The 27,559-nt window shown below is 43.2% G+C and overlaps 1 protein-coding gene and 1 non-coding gene across 2 annotated transcripts; one reads left to right on the forward strand and one right to left on the reverse strand.

The window, feature by feature from the left end:
- tprn (taperin) lies at nucleotides 1–27,326 on the forward strand. Its single transcript, XM_041898397.2, has 4 exons — nucleotides 1–2,323; nucleotides 25,636–25,819; nucleotides 26,354–26,478; nucleotides 26,671–27,326. Exons 1-4 carry the CDS (start codon nucleotides 239–241, stop codon nucleotides 26,731–26,733), a joined length of 2,457 nt encoding a protein of 818 aa, XP_041754331.2. The 5' UTR covers nucleotides 1–238; the 3' UTR covers nucleotides 26,734–27,326.
- Nucleotides 20,086–20,138, reverse strand: LOC121583708. The gene has a single exon (XR_006003568.1). It is a non-coding gene; the product is annotated as a U7 small nuclear RNA (small nuclear RNA).
- Nucleotides 27,327–27,559: the final 233 nt, after the last annotated feature.

The following is a 27,559-nucleotide window of genomic DNA, read 5'->3' on the forward strand; positions in this document are numbered from 1 at the left end:
CAAATGAGGTTGCTTTTTGGGGCGTAGTTCTGAAGACTGAAGGATGACGTTATAGATTTACAGGTGCGGAGGGCGGGGCAGGAGTCGCAGACTGAGGAGGAAGAACGTAGAAAGACGGAAAGAGACCGTGGGGATGTATGTGTAAATGCGATAATCCGCGCTGCAGGTACAGCGACATAAAGCTTTCTAGCCCAGTCGGGGAACACCATCTCCCAAATACATTACATTTCTCCCCACAATGTCTGGTGGAGGAGAAGTCCGTATTCTCCGCCAGGAGGCTGGGCAGGAGAGCCCGACGATGCCGGCCTGGAAACGAGAGATTCTGGAGCGGAGGAAAGCAAAGGGTGGCGGGTCTGGAGCAGGAGCAGCTGAGCCTTGCCCTAGCGCGAGCTCATCGCGGGTTAATGGCGAAGTAACGGGAAACAGCAGCGCCTCCAAAAAAGACAATGAAACCAGCACTAATTCAGCTCGGAACTACACAATCACTCCAGCGAGCCAGCACTTTGCAGGCAAGCGGGGCAGCTCCCCCACCTCCCCAGAGCTCTCGCCGGTGAAAACAAACAAAGATCCCTGGACTGCCACCGAACCTTATGACTCGGAGAAAACGGTAAGGGATGGAGAGGGACAGGAAAGCCTGGTTCTGCAGGACAGTCTAGGCCCGTTGCAGGAGAACCCCTTCATCAAACTGGAGAAGGAGCGAAAGAAACGACTGGACAGGGAGTGTGCCATTCGTCCCGTTCAGCACATACTGGAATTGTATGGCAGTGTTCCCGGAATTCGGACTATACGAGCTGAGAATATCATTATCATAGAATCCGATCCGGATTACTTTCCGGAGGCCAGTGGAATAAAAAGTGGGTCTTATCTGCAGCAGAATGGGGTGAGCAGTTACAGCTCCCTCAATGACCTCTTGGACAGGAGAGCAGGTGGGGTGACTGAGATAAGGGCAAAGGAGGTGGTCATTTATGACACCACACTAAGCAGGAGCGAGGAGAACTTGAGCACGCTGGGTCGTCCTTGTCATGAGGGCACATTTGAGACAGGAGTGGGTCAGGGCAGGGTGAGCCGCATGCTGCAGAAATTTGACAGCAACTATGGAAAACTGCAACCCAAGTCTCGCAGCACAGAGAACCTACTGGACTTGGAGACCAGTTCAAGCAGGCCAAGACAACGATCCAAGCCACAGCCAGATCTGGTGCCAAAATACAAATTACACGACCAGCCTAGCTCACCAGTCCGCACCCTAGGCAACACACAGTCATCATCCTCAGTCTTCCAGAGCTCCCAGTCTTCCAAACCAAATCCACAGCCCCCTCTTGATGAGCCTGACAGCACCCTGCGCTCTGCCGGACCCCCTCAGTCAGTGTCTTCCTACCGTCAGCGTTTTGAAGTGAGTGGGGCACGCAGTGTGGTGGTCAACCCTAGAGAGGAGGCAGAGGGTCCCCAGACCAAGCCTTTCCGAGAGAGAGATTGGGAGAGCACAGAGGTGCCCCCCAAATCCAAGGTGCCATGCTCTCCGGATACCCGCTGTGCCCGTGCCGAGTCCCCTGCCAGCCCCACCACACCCCCGATGTCTCCCCCCTCGCCAGGGTTCGAGATCCGCCCCTCGCCCCGCCCTGACCTCTCCCTGCTGCCTGCCGGGAACATCCAGGCCCGTGCCCTTGCCAACCTGCGCCTCCAGTCCCGCAACTCCTTCACCGTCTTCCCCAAACGCCACGGAGCAGCCTCCTCCCCGGGCAGCACGGCCCCCTCCAGCCCCATCAAGTCTCCTCCTTCTCAGAGAGTGGCAGAGATGCCCACTCCAGGAGTGCCAACCCCCATCACCCCTCCACCCACCCCAGCAGCCTCCAAGAGGAAAGAGGAGGTGAGGGCAGCCAGGCCAACCAAACCAGACCCACCTCCACCCACCGCCACCATGCCCCCCTCCTGTCCATCCCCAGCACCCTCCCCAGTTCCCTCTGTCCAGTCGCCACCTCCAGAGGAAGCCCCTGCTGACCAGCTACCTGTCACCAACATAGATGACATAGATGTGGACACCTTGCAGCCCGTCGCCCCCAGTCCCACTCCAGTGGTGCATGGACGGAAGGGGAATACATTCACTGTGGTGCCTAAACGTAAGTCAGAGCCTCAGCCTGGCTCTCCAGAGCCTCAGGAGTCCTCCGGAGGGGCCCAGACCCCCCCCATGCCACCACAGGCCCCCTACGCCCAGCTGGGTTCCCTGCTGAAGAAGCGCTACCCTGCCGTGGAGGAGATCGAGGTCATCGGTGGGTACCAGTCCCTGGGACGCTCCTGCCTCATCAAGACAGGTTCCACTGGCAAGAAGGTGAGACACGATGCCCATCTGGTGGTACTTCACATGCTGTTTGAATACAGTATAGCAAGATTCATAGTCCTGATTCCTGTTGCACATTAAGTAAACATCTTCAGAGCCCTTTTTACAGTGAAAATGTAGCCCTCCTTGTTTTCAATATCCATTTGTGCTTTGTCATTTAGTATAATTAAACAAATTGTGTTTATGAGACTATGCATATGAGTGGACCAGGCCCCCAGTGTCCGGTCTGGAGCGTGAAGTCACGAGCTCTGCTGGTCGGCTACTGCATAGCAACCTGGTCTGCCCTAGAAAGACTATCACCAGAACGTTTCTAGACTGCCGTTTTGCGCTCTAATTTTGTTTATTATGATCAAGTTCGATCCCCACAATGAATTATTTTAAAGTTCTCCACAAATCAAGATATTTAATTAAATAGTGATCCATTCTGACTACTACATTTGTCGTCACACAGGACCACCTGCTCGCGCCCTCATGCCATAGACATTAAGGTTGACTCTCAGGCAGGATGAAAACAACTATATCGACCATGATCCTTTGCTAGTTACGGCCACTTTCACCATGATCCTTAGTAGGGCTGTCCCCGACAAAATAAAATCTTGGTCGACCAATTTTAAAACGTGTATTTTTCCATATATAGACACATCCCTATGTGTTTTAATCAAATCAGCTATATGCACTGAGCTTGTCTGATGCTGTTTGATGAAATAATTAAGACACACCAGTGACTAGAGGGAGTCCACAATCAATTGATTTGATTGTGCTGCCTGGCTCAGACTTGCGGCGCTGTGTTAAAAAAAAGACAGCGAGTGACTGTGTGACTAGCATCTGTTGTCTCTCTCTCCTCCCTGCTGCAGCGACCACCACAGAACATCAGTGTGTAAAGTGCTGTCCGTGTTTCTGAAGCTGCAACATAATTACACCCATTTCTGACTGAAAAGTTATGGTACCGAAATCCATAATTTGTTTAGGAAAAACATTCTCTATTCCCTCAACCCTTGCTCTGTTTACGTGACACATGTATGCTTCGCATGCACGTGACCAATAGGGCCTGACCTATAGCATATCATAATCACATCAATAAATAGATTATAACAAACTCTGAACAACGTAACACGTGACACCAAAATGGATGCAGAGGACGTGACAAATAAACTCGAAACGGGGGAATGTTTACTGGTTGCGCAGGAGGTAAAGGGGAAGTCAGATGTGTGGAATACATTTTACTAGGTGTGTAAAATACTGGAAATCAAGAAAAATAAGGTATGGAGCAAGCGCTGTGTGCATATTATGTGTGCCAAACAGGTGCTGTTAGATTACAATATAATTTTTCTGACTGTTTGAAACAACGTAAACAACACTAAATCAATGATAAGCGTACCAGAGAGTCTGTTGTTGTAATAATAATAGTAGTAGTAATAATAATAATAATAATAATAATAATAATATATTTTTAAAAAATTGTAAAGCCTTTGTTTTTCGTCTTTGCTGCAATAGTCGCATTCATTCGTGAACGGTTTAGGCCTATTTATTGTTTACACTTAATTATTCAATGGTCGCTTTGTTATTTTATTTTAAAACTAAAATGCTTGATTGCATTTCACATCATGAGTGACTCGTATGCTGTGTGATGACATGAACAAATAAATGATTGATTGATACAGTAGCCTATATTAGTATTGAAATATAGGCCTAAGTAAGTTACGGTATTAAGACTAAACAGGATGTGCTCTTAAGCCTACAGCTCGATGGTGGTTATACAAGGCTGCTATACTTAAGCCTACTAATGATAATGACATGACTTATTATTATAATGATGATCATAATAGTAATAATAAGAAAGAGATCAATGATAAAGGAGGGTTGTTATTATTATAAATATATTTTTTTCTGACAATTTGGAACAGTGTAAACAACACTAAATAAATAATACCAGAGGCTGGTCTAACGAAAAAAAGTGCAAAGCCGTTATTACAGCATAGCAAAGATTAAAAACAGACGATTTTGTGAAATTGTTGCGTTAGACTTGGTGCTCACGAAATCAGTAGGCTATCAACCAAACACTTACAGGCAACAGAAGCAGGATCTGGCACATTTAACAGTTAGGCTATTGATTATAGACCTAATTAAGTTGGTTTCCTCTCTCCTCTTCCTTTCTTCTCCTAACTCTGCTGCTGCCTTCGCCGCATTGTTCTCAACACCAATATGCTGGTTAACTTTGCTAATATGCACATAGCAACATGGTCTAGTAAAAGGTGCCAATTCAACAGCCCACTGATGTTTCAGAACCGCGAACAGCGACCACTATCCAACGCGGGAGAAAGCACATTTGTTATAAAATAATACGATTTTTATTTATGTTGCACCATTGTTCTCACATAATATAACCAAATACAATTTCAGTAGCACGTCTTAGACTGATGGACTGTGCCATCCCCACGGCCTCGACAATGGATCAGTCCACTCAGACAGGAGCCAATCAGACAAGTGTCTTGTACACCATGCTTTTTTTTGTTGTTGCTACTTCTCGACTAAAGAAATCTTGGTTAACCAACAGCCTATCAGCCAATCAATCGACTAAATGGGGTCAGCCCTAATCCTTAGCATTTTGTAGATTTTTTTTTGGAGTGCCATTCAGCAATATGGCGCACTTCAAATTCAAATACTTCATGCGCCATAGGGAGTTTTCCATAGAAATACGTGGATGATGTTGGAGCTATCACTATTAGCTGGTTTTAATGTCTATGGAGTGGACTAGGCTAAGCTTCTAATTTAGGTCTGCTTATCAGCCCATCTCATTACGTCACACCTCAGTAGATTATATTGTTTGTTTGCGTGTTTGGGTGGCACTTTTATTTTGCAGTGTTTTGGACCACTGTCCTGCAAAAGTATGTTATTTATTTCCTAGTCAGTGCTTTATTGGGTTAGTCTTTGCTTAAAGCATACTGATCTGATCAAGCTGTTACTTGATCCCCAGGATTTGGCTTGGAAAACCTGACTTGAGTTGGTTAGTCCCAGACTCCCACCAGTTGAAGTTATGGGACTGAACAGGTCTTCTATTAGTCATGTTCACCACAGGACCCTGGTCTAAGTAGGCCTGTTTTATCTGTCCTCGGGTGGTGTCTAGGCCTTTTATTACACACAGGTTCATGTAAGGCCTCATTCCAAACAACCCTGTCTATCTGTCCCAAAGAAGGAAGGGAAAAAACAATGTACAGTGCCTTCGGGAAGTATTCAGACCACTTGACTTGTTCCACATTTTGTTACGTTACAGCCTTATTCTAAAATGGATTACATTGTTTTTTCCCCCTCATCAATCTACACACAATACCCCATAATGACAAAGCAAAAACTGGTTTTTAGAAATGTTTGCAAATGTATATAAAAAAATAAATAATAATAACATTTACATAAGTATTCAGACCCTTTACTCAGTACTTTGTTGAAGCACCTTTGGAAGCGATTACAGCCTCGAGTCATTTTGGGTATGACGCTACAAGCTTGGCACACCTGTATTTGGGGAGTTTCTCCCATTCTTCTCTGCAGATCCTCTCAAGCTCTGTCAGGTTGGATGGTGAGTGTCGCTGCACAGCTATTTTCAGATCGGGTTCAAGTCGGACATTCAGAGACTTGTCCCGAAGCCACTCTTGCATTGTCTTGGCTGTGTGCTTAGGGTCATTGTCCTGTTGGAAGGTGAACCTTCGCCCCAGTCTGAGGTCCTGAGTGCTCTGGAGCAGGTTTTCATCAAGGATCTCTCTGTACTTTGCTCCGTTCATCTTTCCCTCGATCCTGACTAGTCTCCCAGTCCCTGCCGCTGAAAAGCATCCCCACGGCATGATGCTGCCACCACCATGCATCACCATAGGGATGGTGCCAGGATTCCTCCAGACATGACGCTTGACATTCAGGCCAAAGAGTTCAATCTTGGTTTCATCAGATCAAAACATTTTGTTTCTCATGGTCTGAAAGTCCTTTAGGTGCCTTTTGGCAAACTCCAAGTGGGCTGTCATGTCCCTTTTACTGAGGAGTGGCTTCCGTCTGGCCACTCTACCTTAAAGGCCTGATTGGTGGAGTGCTGCAGAGATGGTTGTCCTTCTGGAAGGTTCTCCCATCTCCACAGAGGAACTCTGGGGCTCTGTCAGAGTGACCATCGGGTTCTTGGTCACCTCCATGACCAAGGCCCTTCTCCCCCGATTGCTCAGTTTGGCCAGGCGGCCAATTCTAGGAAGAGTCTTGGTGATTCCAAACTTCTTCCATTTAAGAATGATGGAGGCCACTGTGTTCTTGGGGACCTTTTAATGCTGCAGAAATGTTTTGGTACTCTTCCCCAGATCTGTGCCTCGACACAATCCTGTCTCGGAGCTCTACAAACAATTCCTTTGACCTAATTTCTTGTTTTTTGCTCTGACATGCACTGTCAACTGTGGGACCTCATATAGACAGGTGTGTGCCTTTCCAAATCATGTCCAATCAATTGAATTTACCACAGGTGGACTCCAATCAAGTTGTAGAAACATCTCAAGGATGATCAATGGAAACAGGATGCACCTGAGCTCAATTTCGAGTCTCATAGCAAAGGGTCTGAATACTTATGTAAGTAAGGTATTTCTGGTTTTAAAAAATTATAAATTAGCAAACATTTCTAAAAACCTGTTTTCGAGTATTGTGTGTAGATTGATGAGGAAAATACATAATTTAATCAATTTTAGAGTAAGGCTGTAACGTAAAATGTGGAAAAAGGAAAGGGTCTGAATACATTCCGAATGCTGTTGCTAAAATGTAGGATATTCAACATGAAATTCTACTAACTCTACAGCAGGGATTGTCAACTGGCAGCCCGCAGGCCAAATTCAATTTTATTTGGCCCCCCCCAAACATTTTCTGAGCCAAATGTGTATATATATATATTTACATAAAAAACATTAGGAATTGACCTCAAAATTATTCTTATTTAGGTAAAAAGTATTTCCACTCATAAATAGAGATACTTATGTGATCGTGCACCAATGTAATCAAGGTTTGAAATGATTGTTTTTGTGAAATACAATATTATTTGCGCTTCTAGCATCAATTTGCAGAGTACAAATTATTTATAATTATGTTCAGGCCCCCCGACCATCCGCTCAAGAAAGAAAACGGCCCGTCGGCTGAATCTAGTTGATGACCCCTGCTCTACAGGATTTAATGCATATTTAGTATTAAGATTGAACAGGGGAGGCAGAAGCTGCTGATTTTAGCACCAGCCTTCAACACGGTTTGCAGCATGGAGATGTGTTTTTGTGGCCAGGATTGGGATCAATTCCATCCATTAATCAAGATACTCCTTTACCTTTAAATTTTGAATTCGATTTTAACTCTCCCCAGATGGAGATCAGTGTTTATTGGCATTTTCCTGAGCTCTAGGCTACATACTTGGCAGTGCAGCACTGTCTCTGTCATATCCTAATTCTTTGGTCTCTAGGTATTACCAGTCTCCTGTCTTCACCCCTTTCAACCACAGCTCCTGTCACACTCAAGCAGGTTGAGCATGTTGTGTGTCACTGTGTTTGTCCCTGGCCAGAAGACAGAGAACACAGGCAGTAATGAGGCCAGGCCCCTCAGAAGCAATCAGTGTTTTTGTCTTCTGAACTCTATTGAATTCATTAGGCGTGCTATGTTTGGGCTCACCAAATTCCCTCGCCTTTGTTGTATGTACATGCATGCTTCTCCTCCCGGTCATCATTTCACCACGGCCAAGGTTCCTCTGGTATTAAAGCTAGGGCAAGGCAGCAATTACAAAAGCATCAAGGGTAGGCCTATGGAATTTGTGTGAAGTTCTTTGGCTATGGTTCTGTGTGAAACTAGCCTAGCTGAGTTTAGTTTCCTTTTCAGCATTTGGGATGGGTTTTTTGAATGCTCTTTTACCCATTCAAATCCATTTTAAGAGGAGCTTGCCGAATGCAAAGTTTTTCAAACACATCAATATGACAAGAGAGCGGAACTTGAACCCAGTGTATCGCCGCCTACTAGGTTCTTATGTTTCAGAAAAAAATAACTACCACTCCCTCATTTATTGGCCACGGTTGCTGGTTCAGTTCGGAAGGTTGTACTGGTATTTTGTTGTGGGTGGGGGTGGGGGGGGGGATTCAGCAGAATGTTGGAGTTAAATCTCTGCAGTGCTCAAATCATTATGACGGATTCAAATAAGGCCCTTACATGTACATTCTTTCCACCTAGCCATACTGTACCCTGTATTCATTGTCTTTGATAATGTCTTTGATAATGTGTTGGATAATCAGGCTTGTCCTTTACTCCTGTACTCTTTGCTTGTGATTTTATCTTTAAGGAGTGATAGTTGGTTATATAGGTCAAGTGGAGCCTTTACACAGCACCAGGGTAGATTTGCATAAGACTTAATCTAGGAAGCCCTTTAAGTATGGTACATGCCTAGAATTAATTTATAATTTGATTGGCCTAGATTCTCTCCAAATGATAATAGATGTTACAGAATGTGTAATAACATACAGTGCATTCTGAAAGTATTCAGACTCCTAGACTTTTTCCACATTTTGTAACGTTACAGCCTTATTCTAAAATCAATTAAATAAGACATTTTCCTCATGAATCGACACACAATACCCCATAATGACAAAGTGAAAACATGGTGGTGGCAGCTTCATGCTGTTTTTCAGCGGCAGGGACTGGGAGACTAGTCAGGAACGAGGGCAAGATGAATGGAGCAAAGAGGATCTGCAGAGAAGAATGGGAGAAACTCCCCAAATACAGGTGTGCCAAGCTTGTATAGTCATACCCAAGAAGACTCAAGGCCGTAATCGGTGCCAAAGGTGCTTCAACAAAGTACTGAGTAAAGGGTCTGAATACTTATGTAAATATGATATTTTTAGTTTGTTATTATGGGGTATTGTGTGTAGATTGATTAGGGGGTGGAAAAGGCTGTAACGTAACAAAATGTGGAAAAAGTAAAGGGGTCTGAATACTTTCCGAATGCATTCAATACCTTTTGGAACAGCTTTTGGTATATTTCTTTGTTGTGGTCTATGGTAATTCTGTCATTGAATAGAGATGGGAGCTGGCAGGAAGAGATGGGAATGGAAAGGGGAGGAGTGGCTGGTTGTTTTTGAGGTTGGTGACCAGTTATTATGGGAAACAGGAGATGGCCCATGTGTTCGTGACAGAACGGGAAGAGACCATTCCTGCTGTTTGTGTTCTTCCTGCGTTTCTATGTTGCCATTTCCATGTGTTTGCTCAGTGGAAGGCCTGGGCCTGGCCCTACTCGGCTGAGTAATGTGTAATTGATACAACTGATCTATTCATTCAAGCTGATGATTTAAAGGTTTGGTGACTGGGCTGTTCTCTCATATGTACTGTTGTTGTGTGGTAGTAATGCCAGTCATTCCAGACTACAAGTAGGCAACCATATTCAACTTATAAATAACCTTGATTCAAACGAAAAAGTGCTTGTGACAAGCTGATAATACCCAATGGAACCTAAATACCCATAGGGGTAGAGATTTTCTTGTCATAGTCCAGCCTCAAGGATTCATCTATTTTCAAATGTACTTCCTTCTCATGTCCTGAACCTTTTCCACAAACATATCACTGATAACCTATAACCTTTATTTAAAATGCTTTGATCCTTGTCTCTTTTGTACAGATTTCCTTGTTTATCGAGCAGTAAACATAAAATAGAAATCCCATTCACACCTCTAGCTCTTAGCACCTTCATGGGTCTTCCTCTTTGTCGATGAATGGTCATATTATTGGCTCTCAGCAGAAGGCCATGTCACATGTCATCATCATCAGGAAGTGAGTGGATGGGCCTGTGACTGTCAGCTGTGTTGGCTGCCTGATAGTGCACTCATAACTGCTGTTTGTCTTCCAGGCTGGTCAGGCAGCAGCTGTCTGTCAGTTCTCTGTTTACTGCTCAGTACTGCAGGATTTTAGGGCCTGTTATCTAGATATGGGACTCCTGATGAGGAGTAAAGGCTGCTGTAGTTTGGGCCCATGATGTTACATTGCCAGTTAGGCCAGAATGAAGTAGGATGATATGATGAATCAGCAAGGTATCGAAACTGTCTAGCATAGACCATCTAGACTAACTACCTAGAACTAGGCCTAGATCTGATTTTTACTAGTGTATTTCGAAAAAGGTCCTTGTAGCATATTAAATTATGTTTTATGAAGTTTCAATTAGGGCTGTCCACAGCAAAAAAAAATATTGGTTGACCGAAAGTTGTCTGTTCTCTCGACCAATCGGTCAACATTTAAAAATGTGTATTTTTCCATATATCGACACACCCTATGTGTTTTAATAAAATCAACTATATGCTTGTCTGATGCTGTTTGATTAAATAAGACACAAATGACTCAAGAGGGAGCCAGAGATCAAGATAACCAGAAGAGACAAACCTCAACCTGACACGACCATCCTCCTGCTCTGCTGGCCTTTGCAGATTCTGCCATTACTCTCCTGAAGTTGCCGGTAATAGGCTACACAAGGAGTCGGCAACCTTTCTCATGTGGAATGCCCATTTATTACATTTTTACATTTTAGTCATTTAGCAGACGCTCTTATCCAGAGCGACTTACAGTTAGTGAGTGCATACATTTTTCATACTGGCCCCCCGTGGGAATCGAACCCACAACCCTGGCGTTGCAAGTGCTATGCTCTATCAACTGAGCTACAGGAGGCCTTTTATTTATCTTTCAATTTCTACCAATCTGTGTGGCAGTTATGGTCTTCATATGCACATTTTCGTGGAACAGCTTCATTTCATTTATAATAACGTCTTCGGATCTCAAAATCATTGTCATGTGGTTAATCAAAATTCTATCTAAATTAAAATGATACAAACCTAAAAAGTAACTTCTATTGCCATTGCCAACTATGTAAAAATAGCCTACATAAAGCCAACAAATAAAAACATTGCAGCCTGCAGGTAAAAGATATCCTGATTTTAAAAATAAATATCCTATAAATCACATAGGCCTGGCCTGTCTGCAACAAACATTAAACATTGTATCAACTTTTGTCCAGCCAGAAGCTCGTGCTAGCAAACTTGCAACATTGTATAAAATATTCAGGGCCCTCAGTTTCCCACACCAGTGAGCTCGGGACAGACACAGCTGTAGGCTATTTTGCCCAAGGGATAAGAGCTCATCAGGTAGACCTATTTTGTGACGTTTCCGCTGGATCAGGGCATTACATTTTTCCCTTTCACGCTGAGTGGTTATTGAAAGGGAGAGAGCTGGAAAGATTTTTCAAATACATTGAGGAACTATTGTAATTATCAATGAATGTAAAAACAGACTTTGTTTGCTTGCTGTTTGAGGTGAAGAAAACATTACTTTGAGAAGCTCCACAGCACGTTAGTGGTGGTGTGTTAAGTCAATCAGAAATGCTATCAGATTCCCAATTGGGCACATTTATATACCTACATTTGCACACAGGCCAGGTAGCCTATAGGCCTACTTCTATGTGTAATCAGGTGAGCGTCCTTACTCAACATTGACAGTAGTGCTCCAAACAAAAGACAAGTACTAAATTGACAACTCGTAAATGGAATGAAGTAAACCAAAACTTGTTTCTCACATGTGTACCATAGGTTGTACGCTCTGCAAACAACGTGTCCACTTTGACAATGAGAATGGTAAAATAATATATTGAATGTATTAATAGAAATTACCATAACCAAACAAACATTGTAGATTAGGAATTAAAAGTAAATGTAGGCTACTACTGGTGATATATGTAATGGGGAATTGATAGACACTAACAATCAAGGCAAACAATTCACACAATTAAGTTATGAAACAATGAATGTGGACAAATTGGTGGGAGAGAGCACATTCTGCTGCGAGACGTGCATTTTAGCCACAATTCCCTTTTTCTTGGACTGTGCCGTCCACGCTGCCTCTGCAATGGATTAGTTCACTGAGATGGGCAGAAATCAGACAGGTGTCTCGTGTGCCATAATTAAAAGTATATATATTTGCTACCTACTGCTCGACAACTAAAAATCTTGGTCGACCAACAATTGACCAGTTGACTAATTGGGGTCAGACCTAGTTGCAATATCTCAAATTGAAAAATGTTAATCCTAGCAGCAGTCATGGTTTACAATAGTATATTCCTCTGTCTAATGTTAAGAGAAACTCTGGTTTTTATTGGTTGTGGGAAAGTCATGTAAGGGAAGTGAAAAATGTCCATACTTAAATAACGCCAATGCACTGTGTCTGTCACACAGGAAGGCCAATTATTGTGTGCTCCAGGTGTGAAGGTCCATTGGGTTTAATTATTTACCATTCCCCATCCCTCATTACATTTCCTCCTTCTCTCCTCTTACATCACTTCCTCGTTTTCTTCTGCGCGCTTCCCTCTTTGCCTCTCTCCTTGCTCCCTCCTTGACTCTTTGTGTGTGTCGGCCTCTGTCTGCATTTATGTCAGCTGTCTGTCTCTGTCTAGTGTGTATCTGTATGTACGTACCTGTGTGTGCTTGATTCTGTACGCGCTGTGTGTTCGCCTGTTTGTGTTTGTCATACCCAAGAGGCTCAGTGTGGTTTAGATGAATCGTTTAAGCCACTATCTCTTCAGCATCTTGGAACATTCATCATGACTGTGTCCCATTGTCAAAAGCTTGCCTGCCTGTGCCTCTCCAGTAGGTCTGTGTATTTAATGTGCATCTACTGCAGCAGCATAGACAAGTGTTTCCCTCCGGACCCATACCGAGGTGTAAATATGCCATTCATACTGGGGCTTCATTCTGGCCTGTTTGCGGTTCGTCGGCACCTGTGACAAGCATGACATTTCCAGTGAGTGTGATCCGGCTGTAGGGTTCTTCTGTGAGCCCGGGCGGGCAGGGTGAGAAATGTATCTATTTGGACTATACCAACAACATGATGATGGCACACACACACAGTCAAATATTGCACACACACAAAACACACACATACACAAACACACACACACACAGCTCTCATACAGCCTGTGGCATTTGTATAGCTCCGCCAGTCACTAATTAGAATTCAGCCAGCAAAGAGTCAGTGTCATGTTTAATTCAGGCCTGGTGGTGTGTGTGTGTGTGTGTGTGTGTGTGTGTGTGTCAGAGCGATCGAAAGAGAGGGGAAAAGAGAAGTGTTTGAGAACCAGATGGATAGAATGATGCGGAGGTGGTTTCAGAGATGTATAAAAAGAGAACTGTGTGTTGAGAGGTCATGTGGGCAGATGGAACAGCACCTATTAATATCACTATTTCTCAGTGTGTTCTTGTAGATAATGTTGCCCGACTGTATATGTAACACTGTGTGTGTTCAGTGCTGTCTATTTATATACAAACAAATAATATTAACTTTCTCCTTTAACTCCACCGTGACAGTTACAGCACCAACCGCATGTACTGTAGATAGTCTTTCTCACTGATCATATTTGTGCCTGTAGTGTCATGCTTTGCTGTGGGTTATTCTATTCTTGCATTCTGTGGTAAGGTTCTAATCACAGTTAATTCTCTCACACACTGTGCCCTATTTCTCCCTCTTTCAATTAGCATATACAATACGGTCGGTCTGTCTGTCTACTAGCATGCCTCTCTCTCTCTCTCGTTCTCCCTCTCAGCCCTGTACTGCCTGTTCGTGCTCCACCTCCACTCTCCCATTTCTCTCCCATTTATCCATGGCGCTTGTCGCCATGGCAACGCAAGCCGCGGCCATTCTATATTGCCATTAGGATTCCAGGATAAGGAAGGGGTCCATACACAACACTTGCTTTCTCTCTTACTTCTGTCTTAAACTAAGTGTACAAAACATTAGGAACACCTGCTCTTTCCATGACAGACTGACCAGGTGAACCCAGGTGAAAGCTATGATCTCTTATTGATGTCACCTGTTAAATCCTCTTTAATCCGTGTAGATTAAGGGGAGGAGACGGGTTAAAGAATGATTTTTAAGCCTTGAAACAATTGAGACATGGATTGTGTATGTGTGCCATTCAGAGGGTGAATGGGCAAGACAACATATGTAAGTGCCTTTGAACAGAGTATGATAGTACAGTCGTGGTCAAAGGTTTTGAGAATGACGCAAATATTAATTTTCACAAAGTCTGCTGCCTCAGTTTTTATGATGGCAATTTGCATATACTCCAGAATGTTATGAAGAGTGATCAGATTAATTGCAATTAATTGCAAAGTCCCTCTTTGCCATGAAAATGAACTTAATCCCCCCAAAAAATGTCCACTGCATTTCAGCCCTGCCACAAAAGGACCAGCTGACGACATGTCAGTGATTCTCTCGTTAACACAGGTGAGAGTGTTGACGAGGACAAGGCTGGAGATCACTCTGTCATGCTGATTGAGTTAGAATAACAGACTGGAAGCTTTAAAAGGAGGGTGGTGCTTGAAATCATTGTTCTTCCTCTGTTAACCATGGTTACCTGCAAGGAAACACGTGCCGTCATCATTGCTTTGCACAAAAAGGGCTTCACAGGCAAGGATATTGCTGCTAGTAAGATTGCACCTAAATCAACCATTTATCGGATCATCAAGAACTTCAAGGAGAGAGGTTCAATTGTTGTGAAGAAGGCTTCAGGGTGCCCAAGAAAGTCCAGCAAGCACCAGGACCGTCTCCTAAAGTTGATTCAGCTGCGGGATCGGGGCACCACCAGTGCAGAGCTTGCACAGGAATGGCAGCAGGCAGGTGTGAGTCCATCTGCACGCACAGTGAGGCGAATACTTTTGGAGGATGGCCTGGTGTCAAGAAGGGCAGCGAGGAAGCCACTTCTCTCCAGGAAAAACATCAGGGACAGACTGATATTCTGCAAAAGGTACAGGGATTGGACTGCTGAGTCATTTTCTCTGATGAATCCCCTTTCCGATTGTTTGGGGCATCCGGAAAAAAGCTTGTCCGGAGAAGACAAGGTGAGCGCTACCATCAGTCCTGTGTCATGCCAACAGTAAAGCATCTTGAGACCATTCATGTGTGGGGTTGCTTCTCAGCCAAGGGAGTGGGCTCACTCACAATTTTGCCTAAGAACACAGCCATGAATAAAGAATGGTACCAACACATCCTCCGAGAGCAACTTCTCCCACCCATCCAAGAACAGTTTGGTGACGAACAATGCCTTTCTCAGCATGATGGAGCACCTTGCCATAAGGCAAAAGTGATAACTAAGTGGCTCGGGGAACAAAACATCGACATTTTGGGTCCATGGCCAGGAAACTCCCCAGACCTTAATCCCATTGAGAACGTGTGGTCAATCCTGAAGAGGCAGGTGGACAAACATAAACCCACAAATTCTGACAAACTCCAAGCATTGATTATGCAAGAATGGGCTGCCATCAGCCAGAATGTGGCCCAGAAGTTAATTGACAGCATGCCAGGGCGGATTGCAGAGGTCTTGAAAAAGAAGGGTCAACACTGCAAATATTGACTCTTTGCATAAACGTAATATAATTGTCAATAAAAGCCTTTGACACTTATGGAATGCTTGTAATTATACTTCAGTATACCATAGTAACATCTGACAAAAATATCTGAAAACACTGAAGCAGCAAACTTTGTGAAGACCAATACTTGTGTAATTCTCAAAACTGTTGACCACGACTGTAGGTGACAGGCGCACTGGTTTGAGTGTGTTAAGAACTGGGCCAGCATCCTTGTGGAACGCTTTCGACACCTTTGTAGAATCCATGCCCCAACGAATTGAGGCTATTCTGAGGCCAAAAGGGGGTGCAACTCAATATTGGGAAGGTGTTCCTAATGTTTTGTGCATTCAGTGTATGTTCACCTTAGCTTTGACATTGTAATTAAGTAATGGATCATTAATATCACTTTTTCATTCATTTGACTTTCTCACCTGTACATGTTCCTTATTCTCTCTTTCTTTGACTGTATCTAAGAGACTCACACTGCAGCAAACAAACTGTGAGAACAAATACCGAAACAAACTGTGAACAAACTACACTACACTATTTTTTTTTATTTTTTATGCCATTTAGCAGACGCTTTTATCCAAAGCGACTTACAGTCATGCGTGCATACATTTTTTTTTGTGCATGGGTGGTCCCGGGGATTGAACCCACTACCTTGGCGTTACAAGCGCCGTGCTCTACCAGCTGAGCTACAGAGGACCACAAAAGGTATATGGACACCCCTTCAAATTAGTGGATTCGGCTATTTCAGCCACACTCGTTGCTGACAGGTATCAAGTCGAGCACACACCCATGCAATCTCCATAGACAAACATTGGCAGTAGAATGGCCTTACTGAAGAGCGTGAAGAGTGACTTTCAACGTGGCACCATCATAGGATGCCTCCTTTCCAACAAGTCAGTTCTACACATTTCTGCCCTGCTAGAGCTGCCCCTATAAGTGCTGTTATTGTGAAGTGGAAACGTCTAGGAGCAACAGCTCAGCCACGAAGTGGTAGGCTACACAAGCTCACAGAACGGGACCGCTGAAGTGTGTGTAGCGCGTAAAAATGGTCTATCCTCGGTTGCAACAATCACTACCGAGTTCCAAACTGCCTCTGGAAGCAACGTCAGCACAATAACTGTTCGTCAGGAGCTTCATGAAGAATGGGTTTCCATGGCCGAGCAGTCGCACACAAGCCTAAGATCAACATGCGGAATGCCAAGCATGGGCTGGAGTGGTGTAAAGCTTGCCACAATTGGACTCTGGAGCAGTGGAAACACGTTCTCTTCTTGAGTGATGAATCACGCTTCACCATCCTGGCAGTCTGACGGACAAATCTGGGTTTGGCGGATGCCAGGAGAACCCTACCTGCCCCAATGCATAGTGCCAACTGTAAAATTTGGTGGAGGAGGAATAATGGTCTGGGGCTGTTTTTCATGGTTCGGGCTAGGCCCCTTAGTTCCAGTGAAGGGAAATCTTAACGCTACAACATGACATTCTAGATGATTCTGTGCTTCCAACTTTGTGGCAACAGTTTGGGGAAGGCCCTTTCCTGTTTCAGCATGACAATGCTCCCGTGCACAAATCGAGGTCCATACAGATCCCGTGCACAAATCGAGGTCCATACAGAAATGGTTTGTCGAGATCGGTGTGGAAGAACTTGACTTGCCTGCACAGAGCCCTGTCCTCAACCCCATCAAACACCTTTGGGATGAATTGGAACGCTGACTGCGAACCAGGCCTAGTCGCCCAACATCACTAATGCTCTTGTGGCTGAATGGAAGCAAGTCCCCGCAGCAATGTTCCAACATCTAGTGGAAACCCATCCCAGAAGAGTGGAAGCTGTTATAGCAGCAAAGGGGGGACCAACGCCATAGTAATGCCCATGATTTTGGAATGAGATGTTCGACGAGCAGGTGTCCACATACTTTTGGTCATGTAGTGTATATTAATTTGAGGACACATGAAACATTCATGGACATTTTAGCTAGTTTATTTGTCCTGGGAGATAAAAATTGGGTTGTTATTTTACCTGAAATGCATATGGGAATTTTTTGTATCTGGATTTCTGTAGAATTTTTACCAATTTTGAGTCATACAAAATCGTGTGTTCTCTACTCCGACAATTAATCCACAGTTAAAAGGGGGAACCTAGTTAGTTTTTTGAAAATATTTGTATCTCTCCTCGTTCGTTGTCTTCTTGTTCTTCTGTGGATTTTATATGGCGGTTGGCAACCAACTTTAAGGTGCATTACCGCCACCAACTGGACTGGAGTTTGAACATCGTTCATATTTCAGTCACCCACGTGGGTTAGTATGCTCGTTAAAAACTAAAGAGTAGATGGGAGAAGCGGGACTTGCAAGTTCTATTTTAGCGCCTGGTTACGCAGACGCCCGCGAGCAGTTTGGATTAAATGATTGAATAACGTGTCAATTTATTTTGCAATGGTTTGGTCAGCATGTTAGTGGAATAACTCCAATCCATGGGTCCAATCCATGCTCATGTAACAGTGTTGCTTCCGTTCCTTTCCTTGCCCCAACAACAACTTCAAGGTCTCAGAGCGAGTGACGTCACCGATTGACACGCTAATAGCGCGCACCGCTAACTAGCTAGCCATTTCACACCGGTTACACTCAATCTCCTCTCTCTATATGATAATGTATGCGAGTGGCTGCTTGGCTCCTCCACTGTAGTAGGATTCTAATATTAACTGGCTGGCAGGAGATTAGCTTTAATCAGGCATCTGGTCAGTCTGTCCCACACCTCAATGAGGGGCTTTAATAAGGCAATCCCTTCTCCCCTCCTATCACAAAACACACCCATGTAAACCCACACATACACATATAAAGAATGGGGAAATTCCACAGTAATGAAATTATGCATTGACTCAGATTTTTTACTTTTAAATGTATGCCAAACAAAAAACATTGATTTCAGAGTTTAACAAACCATACAACTCTATGCACAAAGACTATGTTGAACAATTTACACAGAAAACTTCACAAAAACATATTTGCTGGAAGAACTGTGCAGACTGCAAATGCAAAGTTTGGTAACCAAATTACAGTAAAATCCTCCTCAGTTTTTTATGCGATCATGTTTTCCAAATGCTCTTAAATATCTGCTCCGAATAAAGATTCAGAGTGGTCTGCAGAAAGAAGGGGGTGTCAGTTATGACATGACACCTTGAGTTTGAAATATTTTATTTTGGTAATGGAATTACATAATGGGTCCCTGATCTGTACTATACAGAAATGCATAATTATGGATATGAATATCATTCTCTTCATGGTGATGTATCCTGAACACAAAGGTAGAAATATGCAATATCCTGCTTTTGCATATTTGGAAATGATAGTATACACTGGCTATTATTGTAATAAGCTCTGCCCCCAAACACCACATTTGGTTGGTTCAGACCAGACCAAATTAGATACAATCTATGTACAGTACAGCAGAGTACAGTAGGTATGTACAGTACATTGTACTGTACTCTAGTGTGTTCTACTGTACTGAACTCTACTGTACTCTACTTTTTATTTGACTTTACTGTTTTGAAAGAATACTAGTATACTATAGTATAAATACTATAGTATTCACTGTAGTGTTTTTGGGGACTTTACTGTAGTATTCACTGTAGTGAAAAACACTTGTGAATACTGTAGTATTTACTGTAGTATACTGTAGTATTTACAGTTAAGTCTGGTGTTTTTGAGCCACGGATTTGCAGATTGACTGACAGGTTTACACTTTTTGGCTTGGCTAGCTAGCTGGTTAATGTTTTTGTTTAAAGAAATGCATCTGGAGTCCCCTGAAGTGTGAGCGGAGATAGAGAAATACAACAGGGCTGAGGCAGAGGGCTCCTAGTGAGGACGACTGGCTACTATTCTGAACTTTGTGTGGTGAGCTTTCTGGCGCCCAGAGCTGCTGAGGCATTACCCAAGTGGGTGCTACACAGAGTGGAAGAGAAGTCCAGTGGCTATAAGAGTCACGTGGTTCCCTGACTTGCCCTCCTACAAGATCATCACCATCTACCATCCTCTGACCAGTTCCCTACGCTCAAGCCATGAACTGACCCTCTCCATCTTCGGAGGATGCCGCTTTCAAAGACTTGGCATCTATTTGTTGACCTGTCATGAAATATTGCTTGTTTATTTTTTGCTCTTGAAGAGCTTTGAGATTCTATGAAAAGCTCATAGAAATGTAATAAATCATGTATTATTAACTATAGTACAAATACTGTAGTAAAATAACGGTAGTGTATATACTATAGTAATTCATGTTTTTGCAGACAGTAGTATACTTTAGTGTTTACTATAGTGTTTTTGTTTTATTATCTTTGACATAGAAGTGGAGGCTTTCTCCTTGAAGAAACCTACTGGAGAAATACTAAAAGAGCACATTTTACATAACCTGTAGGACTGGGGTCTGAACAGATAGTTCAGAGCTTCTGCTCTTTTCTATAATCTGTAGGGAACACAACAATATTTGGTCTATACTTGGCATGTAGGTTTCTCACTAATGGGAGGCACAAATTGTGATATGGGGGATGGGAATGGCCAGGGTATATGCAAAATAAATACTATAGTATTTACTATAATTAAAGCGTAGTGTTTTTGCGGCCATTACTGTAGTATTTACTACAGTATACTACAACATTCTATAGTAAGTACTACACATGATCGAGGGATACTACAGTGTGTATAGTAAGTACTGTAGTATTATATAGTAAACTGTAGTCTTTTTTTCATGTGGGCTGTGCTGACTTGTGAAACTTAGATGTATATAATTGATTCAGGTTTGGTCCAGCCAGGGCGGACTGACCAAATTTCAACTACTTTTCAACGAGCATAGACGTCCAGTGTCGGTCTTTGCTCAGTGGGTGAGGATACTTGTTACAGTAATTGGAAAGAGGGTAGGTGTCGGTAAGAGCCGGAAGAGGTGACATTAACTAGAGAGGGAGAGAGTGGCAGAGAGCGAGGGAGAGAGGGGAAGTGAGAGGGAGGGGTTGTCCAGACTGTTTTCACAGTCCTGCTTTGACCACCAGATGACCAAAAGAGAAAGAAAAACAGGTATGAGCTGAACATAACAGTATGCCAATGGAAGGGAGGACAGTAGCAGGTGACCCAACTGTGGTTTGTGAATACTAATATTTCCCATTGTAGCCAATGCAATAGACCTTTCTCTAAGCCCCGCCCCCCTAGGTTACTGTTGCAACCTCGGACAACATTTTCTTAACTCTTTAATGAACTGCATTGTTTGTTAAGGGCTTGTAAGTAAGCATTTCACGGTAAGGTCTACACCTGTTGTATTCAGCACGTGACAAATAAAACAACACCCTTCAATTGAAGCGGTGGGAAACAAACGAAAGTGGCCACATCTCTCACAAAACGAATAAAACATTTAATCATGGATAATTATAAGGGAGTGGGAGAACTTATAAATTGGCTACAATAATTACTTTTCAAGCACCAAATTGAGAAAATGTCAGATTTTTAAGGTAGGCTTTTCCAGTACTGGAATTTCTGAGCTCCAAATTCAAGTTCAAGTAGGCTTTTTCAAGCCCTTTGTATTGTTTAGAATTGCAGGTTTAACGTGGAAAACAAACTGTCTTTGTCATGTTATTTCATTACCAGATCATATTGTGAATAAGCCCACTAGGCTACAGTAAATAATTATATCCAATGTGGATCCAGGCACAACTGTCTTCACCGGCGTACAAATGAGACACCTTTTTTCCAGCACTTGGGCTGTTGTTGCATCAAATGCGCCATCACAACAGCTGTTCATCACTTGACTGTCATTCTGAAAATTCCTGGATCAGATGATGTGTGAAAATATCACAGTAACTAATCGCCTGGACACCAAATGCGCATCCAACAAGTATTATGCATAATTATTGAAGAACCACGTTAATGACAGTATCGATTTAGGTTTTAAGTATGTTAGAAGCATTCAATTTTGCAATCACATACAGTACCAGTCAAAAGTTTGGACACCTACTCATTCCAGGGTTTTTCTTAATTTTTTACTATTTTCTACATTGTAGAATAATAGTGAAGACATCAAAACTATGAAATAACACATGGAATCATGTAGTAACCAAGAAAGTGTTAAACTGAGATTCTTCAAATAGCCATCCTTTGCCTTGATGACAGCTTTATACACTCTTGGCATTCTCTCAACCAGCTTCACCTGGAATGCTTTTCCAACAGTCTTGAAGGAGTTCCCACATATGCTGAGCACTTGTTGGCTGCTTTTCCTTCACTCTGCGGTCTGACTCATCCCAAACCATCTCAATTTGGTTGAGGTCGGGGGATTGTGGATGCCAGGTCATCTGATGCAGTACTCCAGCACTCTCCTTCTTGGGAAAATAGCCCTTACACAGCCTGGAGGTGTGTTGGGTCATTGTCCTGTTGAAAAACAAATGACAGTCCCACTGAGCCCTTACCAGATGGGATGGCGTATTGCTGCAGAATGCTGTGGTAGCCATGCTGGTTAAGTGTGCCTTGAATTCTAAATAAATCACTGACTGTGTCACCAGAAAAGCACCCACACACCATAACATCTCCTCCTCCATGCTTTACGGTGGGAAATACACATGCGGAGATCATGCGTTCACCCACACTGCATCTCACAAAGACACGGCGGTTGGAACCAAAAATCTCAAATATGGACTCCAGACCAAAGGACACATTTCTTGGCCCAAGCAAGTCTCTTCTTCTTATTGGTGTCCTTTAGTAGTGGTTTCTTTGCAGCAATTCGACCATGGAGGCCTGATTCACACAGTCTCCTCCGAACAGTTGATGTTGAGATGTGTCTGTTACTTGAACTCTGTGAAGCATTTATTTGGGCTGCAATTTCTGAGGCTGGTAACTCTAATGAACTTATCCTCTGCAGCAGAGGTAACTCTGGGTCTTCCATTCCTGTGGCGGTCCTCATGAGAGCCAATTTCATCATAGCGCTTGATGGTTTTTGCGACTGCACTTGAAGAAACGTTCAAAGTTCTTGAAATGTTCCGTATTGACTGACCTACAATGTAGAACATAGTAAAAAAATAAAGAACAACTTTTGAATGAGTAGGTATTCTAAAACTTTTGACTGGTAGTGTGTGTATATATAGCTTAATTTAAAACAAATATAGACTTTTTGCTTTCATTTGACACCAAACTTCACATGTTGGTGCTCATGGGTCCCTTTAAATGGAAATGCCCAAACCCTGCAATCTTGTACTTACTGCTGCTGTAGCTCCTACCCAATTTCCACAGCAGAGCTCACCTCCAATCCACTGCCAGAATGTTGGGATGAACTCTACCAGATTCTACCCTTGCTTGTGTGTGTGTCTCTCAATGTGCACCATGTCACTGTACCCTCTACTAAACTAGGACAGCATGCTGGGTGGCCTGGAAAATGTAAATTCCCTCTCGCTTTGTCTCGCTCCCTCTCTCGCTTTGTTACTCTTTGTTCCTCACTTTTTTCTCCCGCACAGACAGATTTGCAAACAAAGACACCATTTTTTCAACACACCATATTAATACACTCCCACTACTCTCTTGAGGAAAAAAATCATAAACAACCAACAGCAAATGTTCAAATCCTCTTCAGCTGAGTCATTTCCGTGTCATCGTCCCGTTATTGGAGTGAGAGAGAGAGAGAGCGTTCAGACAATCCGGTTCTGTGGTCTCTGTCCTGCTGAAGTGTGCAGTGGTGAATGGGAAGAGCCTGGGGCCTGAATCGGCCCTCTGTTGGCCTGTCTCATTGCCCAGCGAGAGGAGGACAGCAATCACTTCTTCTTCAATAATACAGGCCTTCATAGCCACGGGTGGGCAGAGAGTGAGAGAGGGGCAGCCCTGACGTCTCAGCCCAGATCTACACAGAGAGGAAGCTAACCCTGCGACTAGTCTGATTTATTGATACACTCTTCTGGCATGGAGATAGACTCCTAAAGCCGGACATGGGCCACGTGGTGAAATGCTTTAGTGAGATTAAGTTGATCAGGGAACTTGGGAGAGAGCGAGGGTTTTAGACATATAAAAAAGCTGATGTCTAAAGCTGATGGTCTTTTTGGGGCTGGAGCTCCAGTGATATGGCTTTAGTATTTGTGCTCCTGATTTGGTCTTTGTCACTTAAAGGCCATGGCTGTCACTTTGGATCAGCCATGACCAGGCCAAACACACAACTAATTCACTGTCTTGATAGATCACAGGATTAAAAAATAAGTTGGTTTTGTCCCTAATATGATATCTGCATCTTTCTTGGGTTTCAGAGTAATTTTAATTGTAAAGAATGCGGATAAAAGTAGTAACTGATTGTAAAGTATTTCCATAATTATAGTGCTTAGATTAAGAGTTGAATGCATTCCATTTCCCTTCCCTGAAAGCACATGCTTATTGTGATGATGAACTGAAAAATGCACCACAAGTTAAAATGAAAGCACTTTCTAAATCAGTGTTGATAAGGCAGTACGCCTCAATGGGTTTTTGTTTGATCAAAGCGTACAGTATCATCAGGGCTGAGAAGTTGAGAAAGTATTGAGGTATTGAATGGATGAGATATAGCCTATTCTCATTTTGATGAGACTCAATTATAACATATTATATAAGGAAGGCCTGTTTAGAACTAAGCTCATTCCAGCTTGGAATTCTGTCTCTAGAGGAGAACATTTTGTATTTCTTGTGATTGCATTGACACAATGCTTACTTAGCCTGTGTGCATTTAGGTTTCTCTGATAGCCCAGGGACTTTGTCCCTGTCTTGTCCCTATATCCATACTTCTAGCAGGCCAGACTGGTGTTGGAGCTGGGGAAGGAGCTAGGGTAGGGGCTGAGGCTGGGCCTTGTGATGGAGATTAGGGCCAATTTAGAGCCTACTGAGGGGGATGGAGCCAAGGGGAGAGAGGTACATCAGAGCCTTAGCACCAACATCAGCTGACTCTTGGGAGACGCAGCAGTACTCTGTGTGTGTGTACCTGTCTGCATTGTACGCTTAATTGGCACAGCTTATTGGACATTCAAGTTCAACGTTGTTTTGAGCTTCATTAAGCCTTCAGACTATTGAGGTTAGCTGTTATGCAGTTGATAGTCATGTTCTGCAACATGTTGCGACAGTCTCACCCCACGGTGGCATGTTTGTACAGTGCTGGGGTGTTGCCAAACGGAGATGTCGTACAACGAGCTCTCCAGCCATCAATCACAATGCCAGCAGCACCTGCAAGGTTGCCACCTGCCCTGTGCTATGATACTAGAGACAGACACTGGGAAATTAAACGCACAGGTCAAGCACAGATTCTCATAAATTACAAGTGCCTTTAAGGTAACCCCAATAAATCAAGATAATGTGCTTGTGTAGGCTACTAAGTTCAGTTTTGTTCACGTACACGTACCATATAATGCTGGTTTTGAAATGCATCCAATCAAAGTAGGCCAGCCTGACCATGTGATAAGCCAAATTACATTTAATGATACAGTAATAAGGAAACAAAATGCTTTGTTATTGTTCAATGTGGTTATATAACTATTCTGTCATCATAGGGGAGTAAAGTACAGTATGCACAATAAACTGGTGGTATTTTAATTCTGCAGGTTTGAATCTTTTGTGGCAGTACTATCATACTGAACTGGTACTATAGTGCTGAGGAACAAAATGGTTATTGTGATAAGCAGAGCTAGGGGAAATCCAAATAATTGAGTTAGCCTAATGATGTCATGCTTTGTACATGAATTAAACTGAAGCTTACATTTTCGCTCTGGTACACTTACTAATTGAAAGTGCTGATATGAGATCAATTCATAGCACTCAACCCTTAAGAAAACCATAGGAAACAACAGGCCTACCATTTCACCACTGAGTCTTATGTTTGAGTGTTTAAATCACTGACTGACTTCTCCGTTCCCCCTATATTAGCTGAAGATATCGTTCAAAGAGTTTAGCCTGCAGAGCACCTACGAGTACCCCTCAGAGAGCAGCGTGTGGGACAGCGGAGAGGAGGATGAGGGGGAAGGGAAGGAAGGAGGACAGGAGGAAGATCAGCCCAGCATGGTGGGACGCATCCACATCCCTCGTCCGAGCTACACCAGCAACGGCACTGGTGAGACAAAACGAGAGGGAATGGGGGGAGGGGGAAAGGAAAGGAAAGCAGGAAACGGATGGAATGAGAGGAAGAGGGAGGGGATGGAATTTGAGTGAGAAGAGGACAAAGGGTTAAAGGGAAAGTAATCGAACTGACTAAATGAAACCTATTCTAATGGTAAGGAGGGTAAAATAAGGATGGGGAGAGTTATTAATTCCGTCCAACCTATTACTAATCATGAAATGGCTACATGGTATTTTGGCGCTAAACTACTGTTTTATGTAGCATAGGAGACACCTACTGGTCAGAGGTAGCATTACATCCTAACACAGTGGGTTGTACCTAAACATATCTGTCGTTTATCTGCTCTCCCATAAAATGTCTCACCACTAAACAGTAGACATGCAGTATAATTACATTAGTTATTCATTACACAGCTTATTGCCAATCTTTAACCAACATGTACATGAGCTCAAGCAAAAAATAATGCATAAGAAATAACCAATGTACTACAGACTTGCATTGTGCTTTCCTCCATTCCTATGTCTTCAGATCTGTCCAGTTACATTCCCAAGCACACTGTGGATTTTAACAGCTGGCAGGAACATAAGCTTGATGACCCTGTTTACCAGGGGGACACTAATTTCCAGCGCACACAGATGTCAGGGGAAGTTATGGTGAGACAACTTTTTAAAGTATATGATGTGACACATTCATTCATCAACCTCAACTTTTGTGAGGCTACTTTTACACAGTATCAGAATGGCATAGCAGCACATCATTTACTAATGTAACCATTTCTCTCTCTCTCTCTCTCCACACTTACCCTGCTCTACATTCCCATATATATATATATATATATATCTCAGCTCACCCCAGCAGACAGCTCCTCTCTGTCAGATTTCAGCAGTGAACCTGCTCTGTACTTCTGATCTGCCTGGACCAAACAGGAATGACCACTGCCCTCCAGTACCAGAACCAGCAGCTTGGACTCAGAACCACAGTTACAAAACCCCAGCCGGGACCAGACTCCTACCAGGGCCAAGTGAGACTTAACAGAATTGGACCTCAAGTTGCACTCCCAACACAATCAAAGCACTCCCCTTTTTCCACACCCTGTTTAGTTTGATACCCAGACATCAACCAACCAACCACCACATAACCCAAGCAGCTGGACTGTCCTCACCTTACATGTACAGTTGATCTGTCTTTCCTCTCAACCATCACCACTACCAATTCCTCTCACTGACTGCCATTGAGCAGTCAAGTCTGAACCAGATCTCTGACAGACTGTATTTTATTGTCAAAAGAAATCTGAGCTTGGAAGATAATCATGCATTATAATGCGGTTTTCCAGGTTTACGATCTCTAGAAGAAGCCAATCTGGCTCCATTCTGTCTGCCTTTATGTCTATCGCTCTGTGTCTCCATCAATGATGTCATATTATACATACTGTTAATTCAGAAAGTATTCAGACCCCTTGACTTTTTCCACATTTTGTTATGTTACAGCCTAATTCTAAAATGGATTAAATAGTTGTTTTCCGCATTCATCTACACACAATACCCCAGAATGACAAAGCAAATATAGGTTTTTAGAAATGTTTGCAAATTTATAAAGAAGACCAAACTGATTTACATAAGTATTCAGACCCTTTACTCAGTACTTTGTTGAAGCACCTTTGGCAGCGATTACAGCCTTGAGTGTTCTTGGGTATGACGCTTAAAGCTTGGCACACCTGTATTTGGGGAGTTTCTC

The sequence above is a fragment of the Coregonus clupeaformis genome, chromosome 15 (assembly GCF_020615455.1).
Source record: "Coregonus clupeaformis isolate EN_2021a chromosome 15, ASM2061545v1, whole genome shotgun sequence".
In the NCBI taxonomy this organism is placed as follows: domain Eukaryota; kingdom Metazoa; phylum Chordata; class Actinopteri; order Salmoniformes; family Salmonidae; genus Coregonus; species Coregonus clupeaformis.

Excerpts from the sequence above, each read along its gene's own strand:
- tprn (XM_041898397.2), top strand. The coding sequence starts at position 239 with ATGTCTGGTGGAGGAGAAGTCCGTATTCTCCGCCAGGAGGCTGGGCAG. Across the intron at positions 2,324-25,635 it reads CAGGTTCCACTGGCAAGAAG|CTGAAGATATCGTTCAAAGA; the intron begins GTGAGACACGAT and ends CCCCTATATTAG. Across the intron at positions 25,820-26,353 it reads CTACACCAGCAACGGCACTG|ATCTGTCCAGTTACATTCCC; the intron begins GTGAGACAAAAC and ends CTATGTCTTCAG.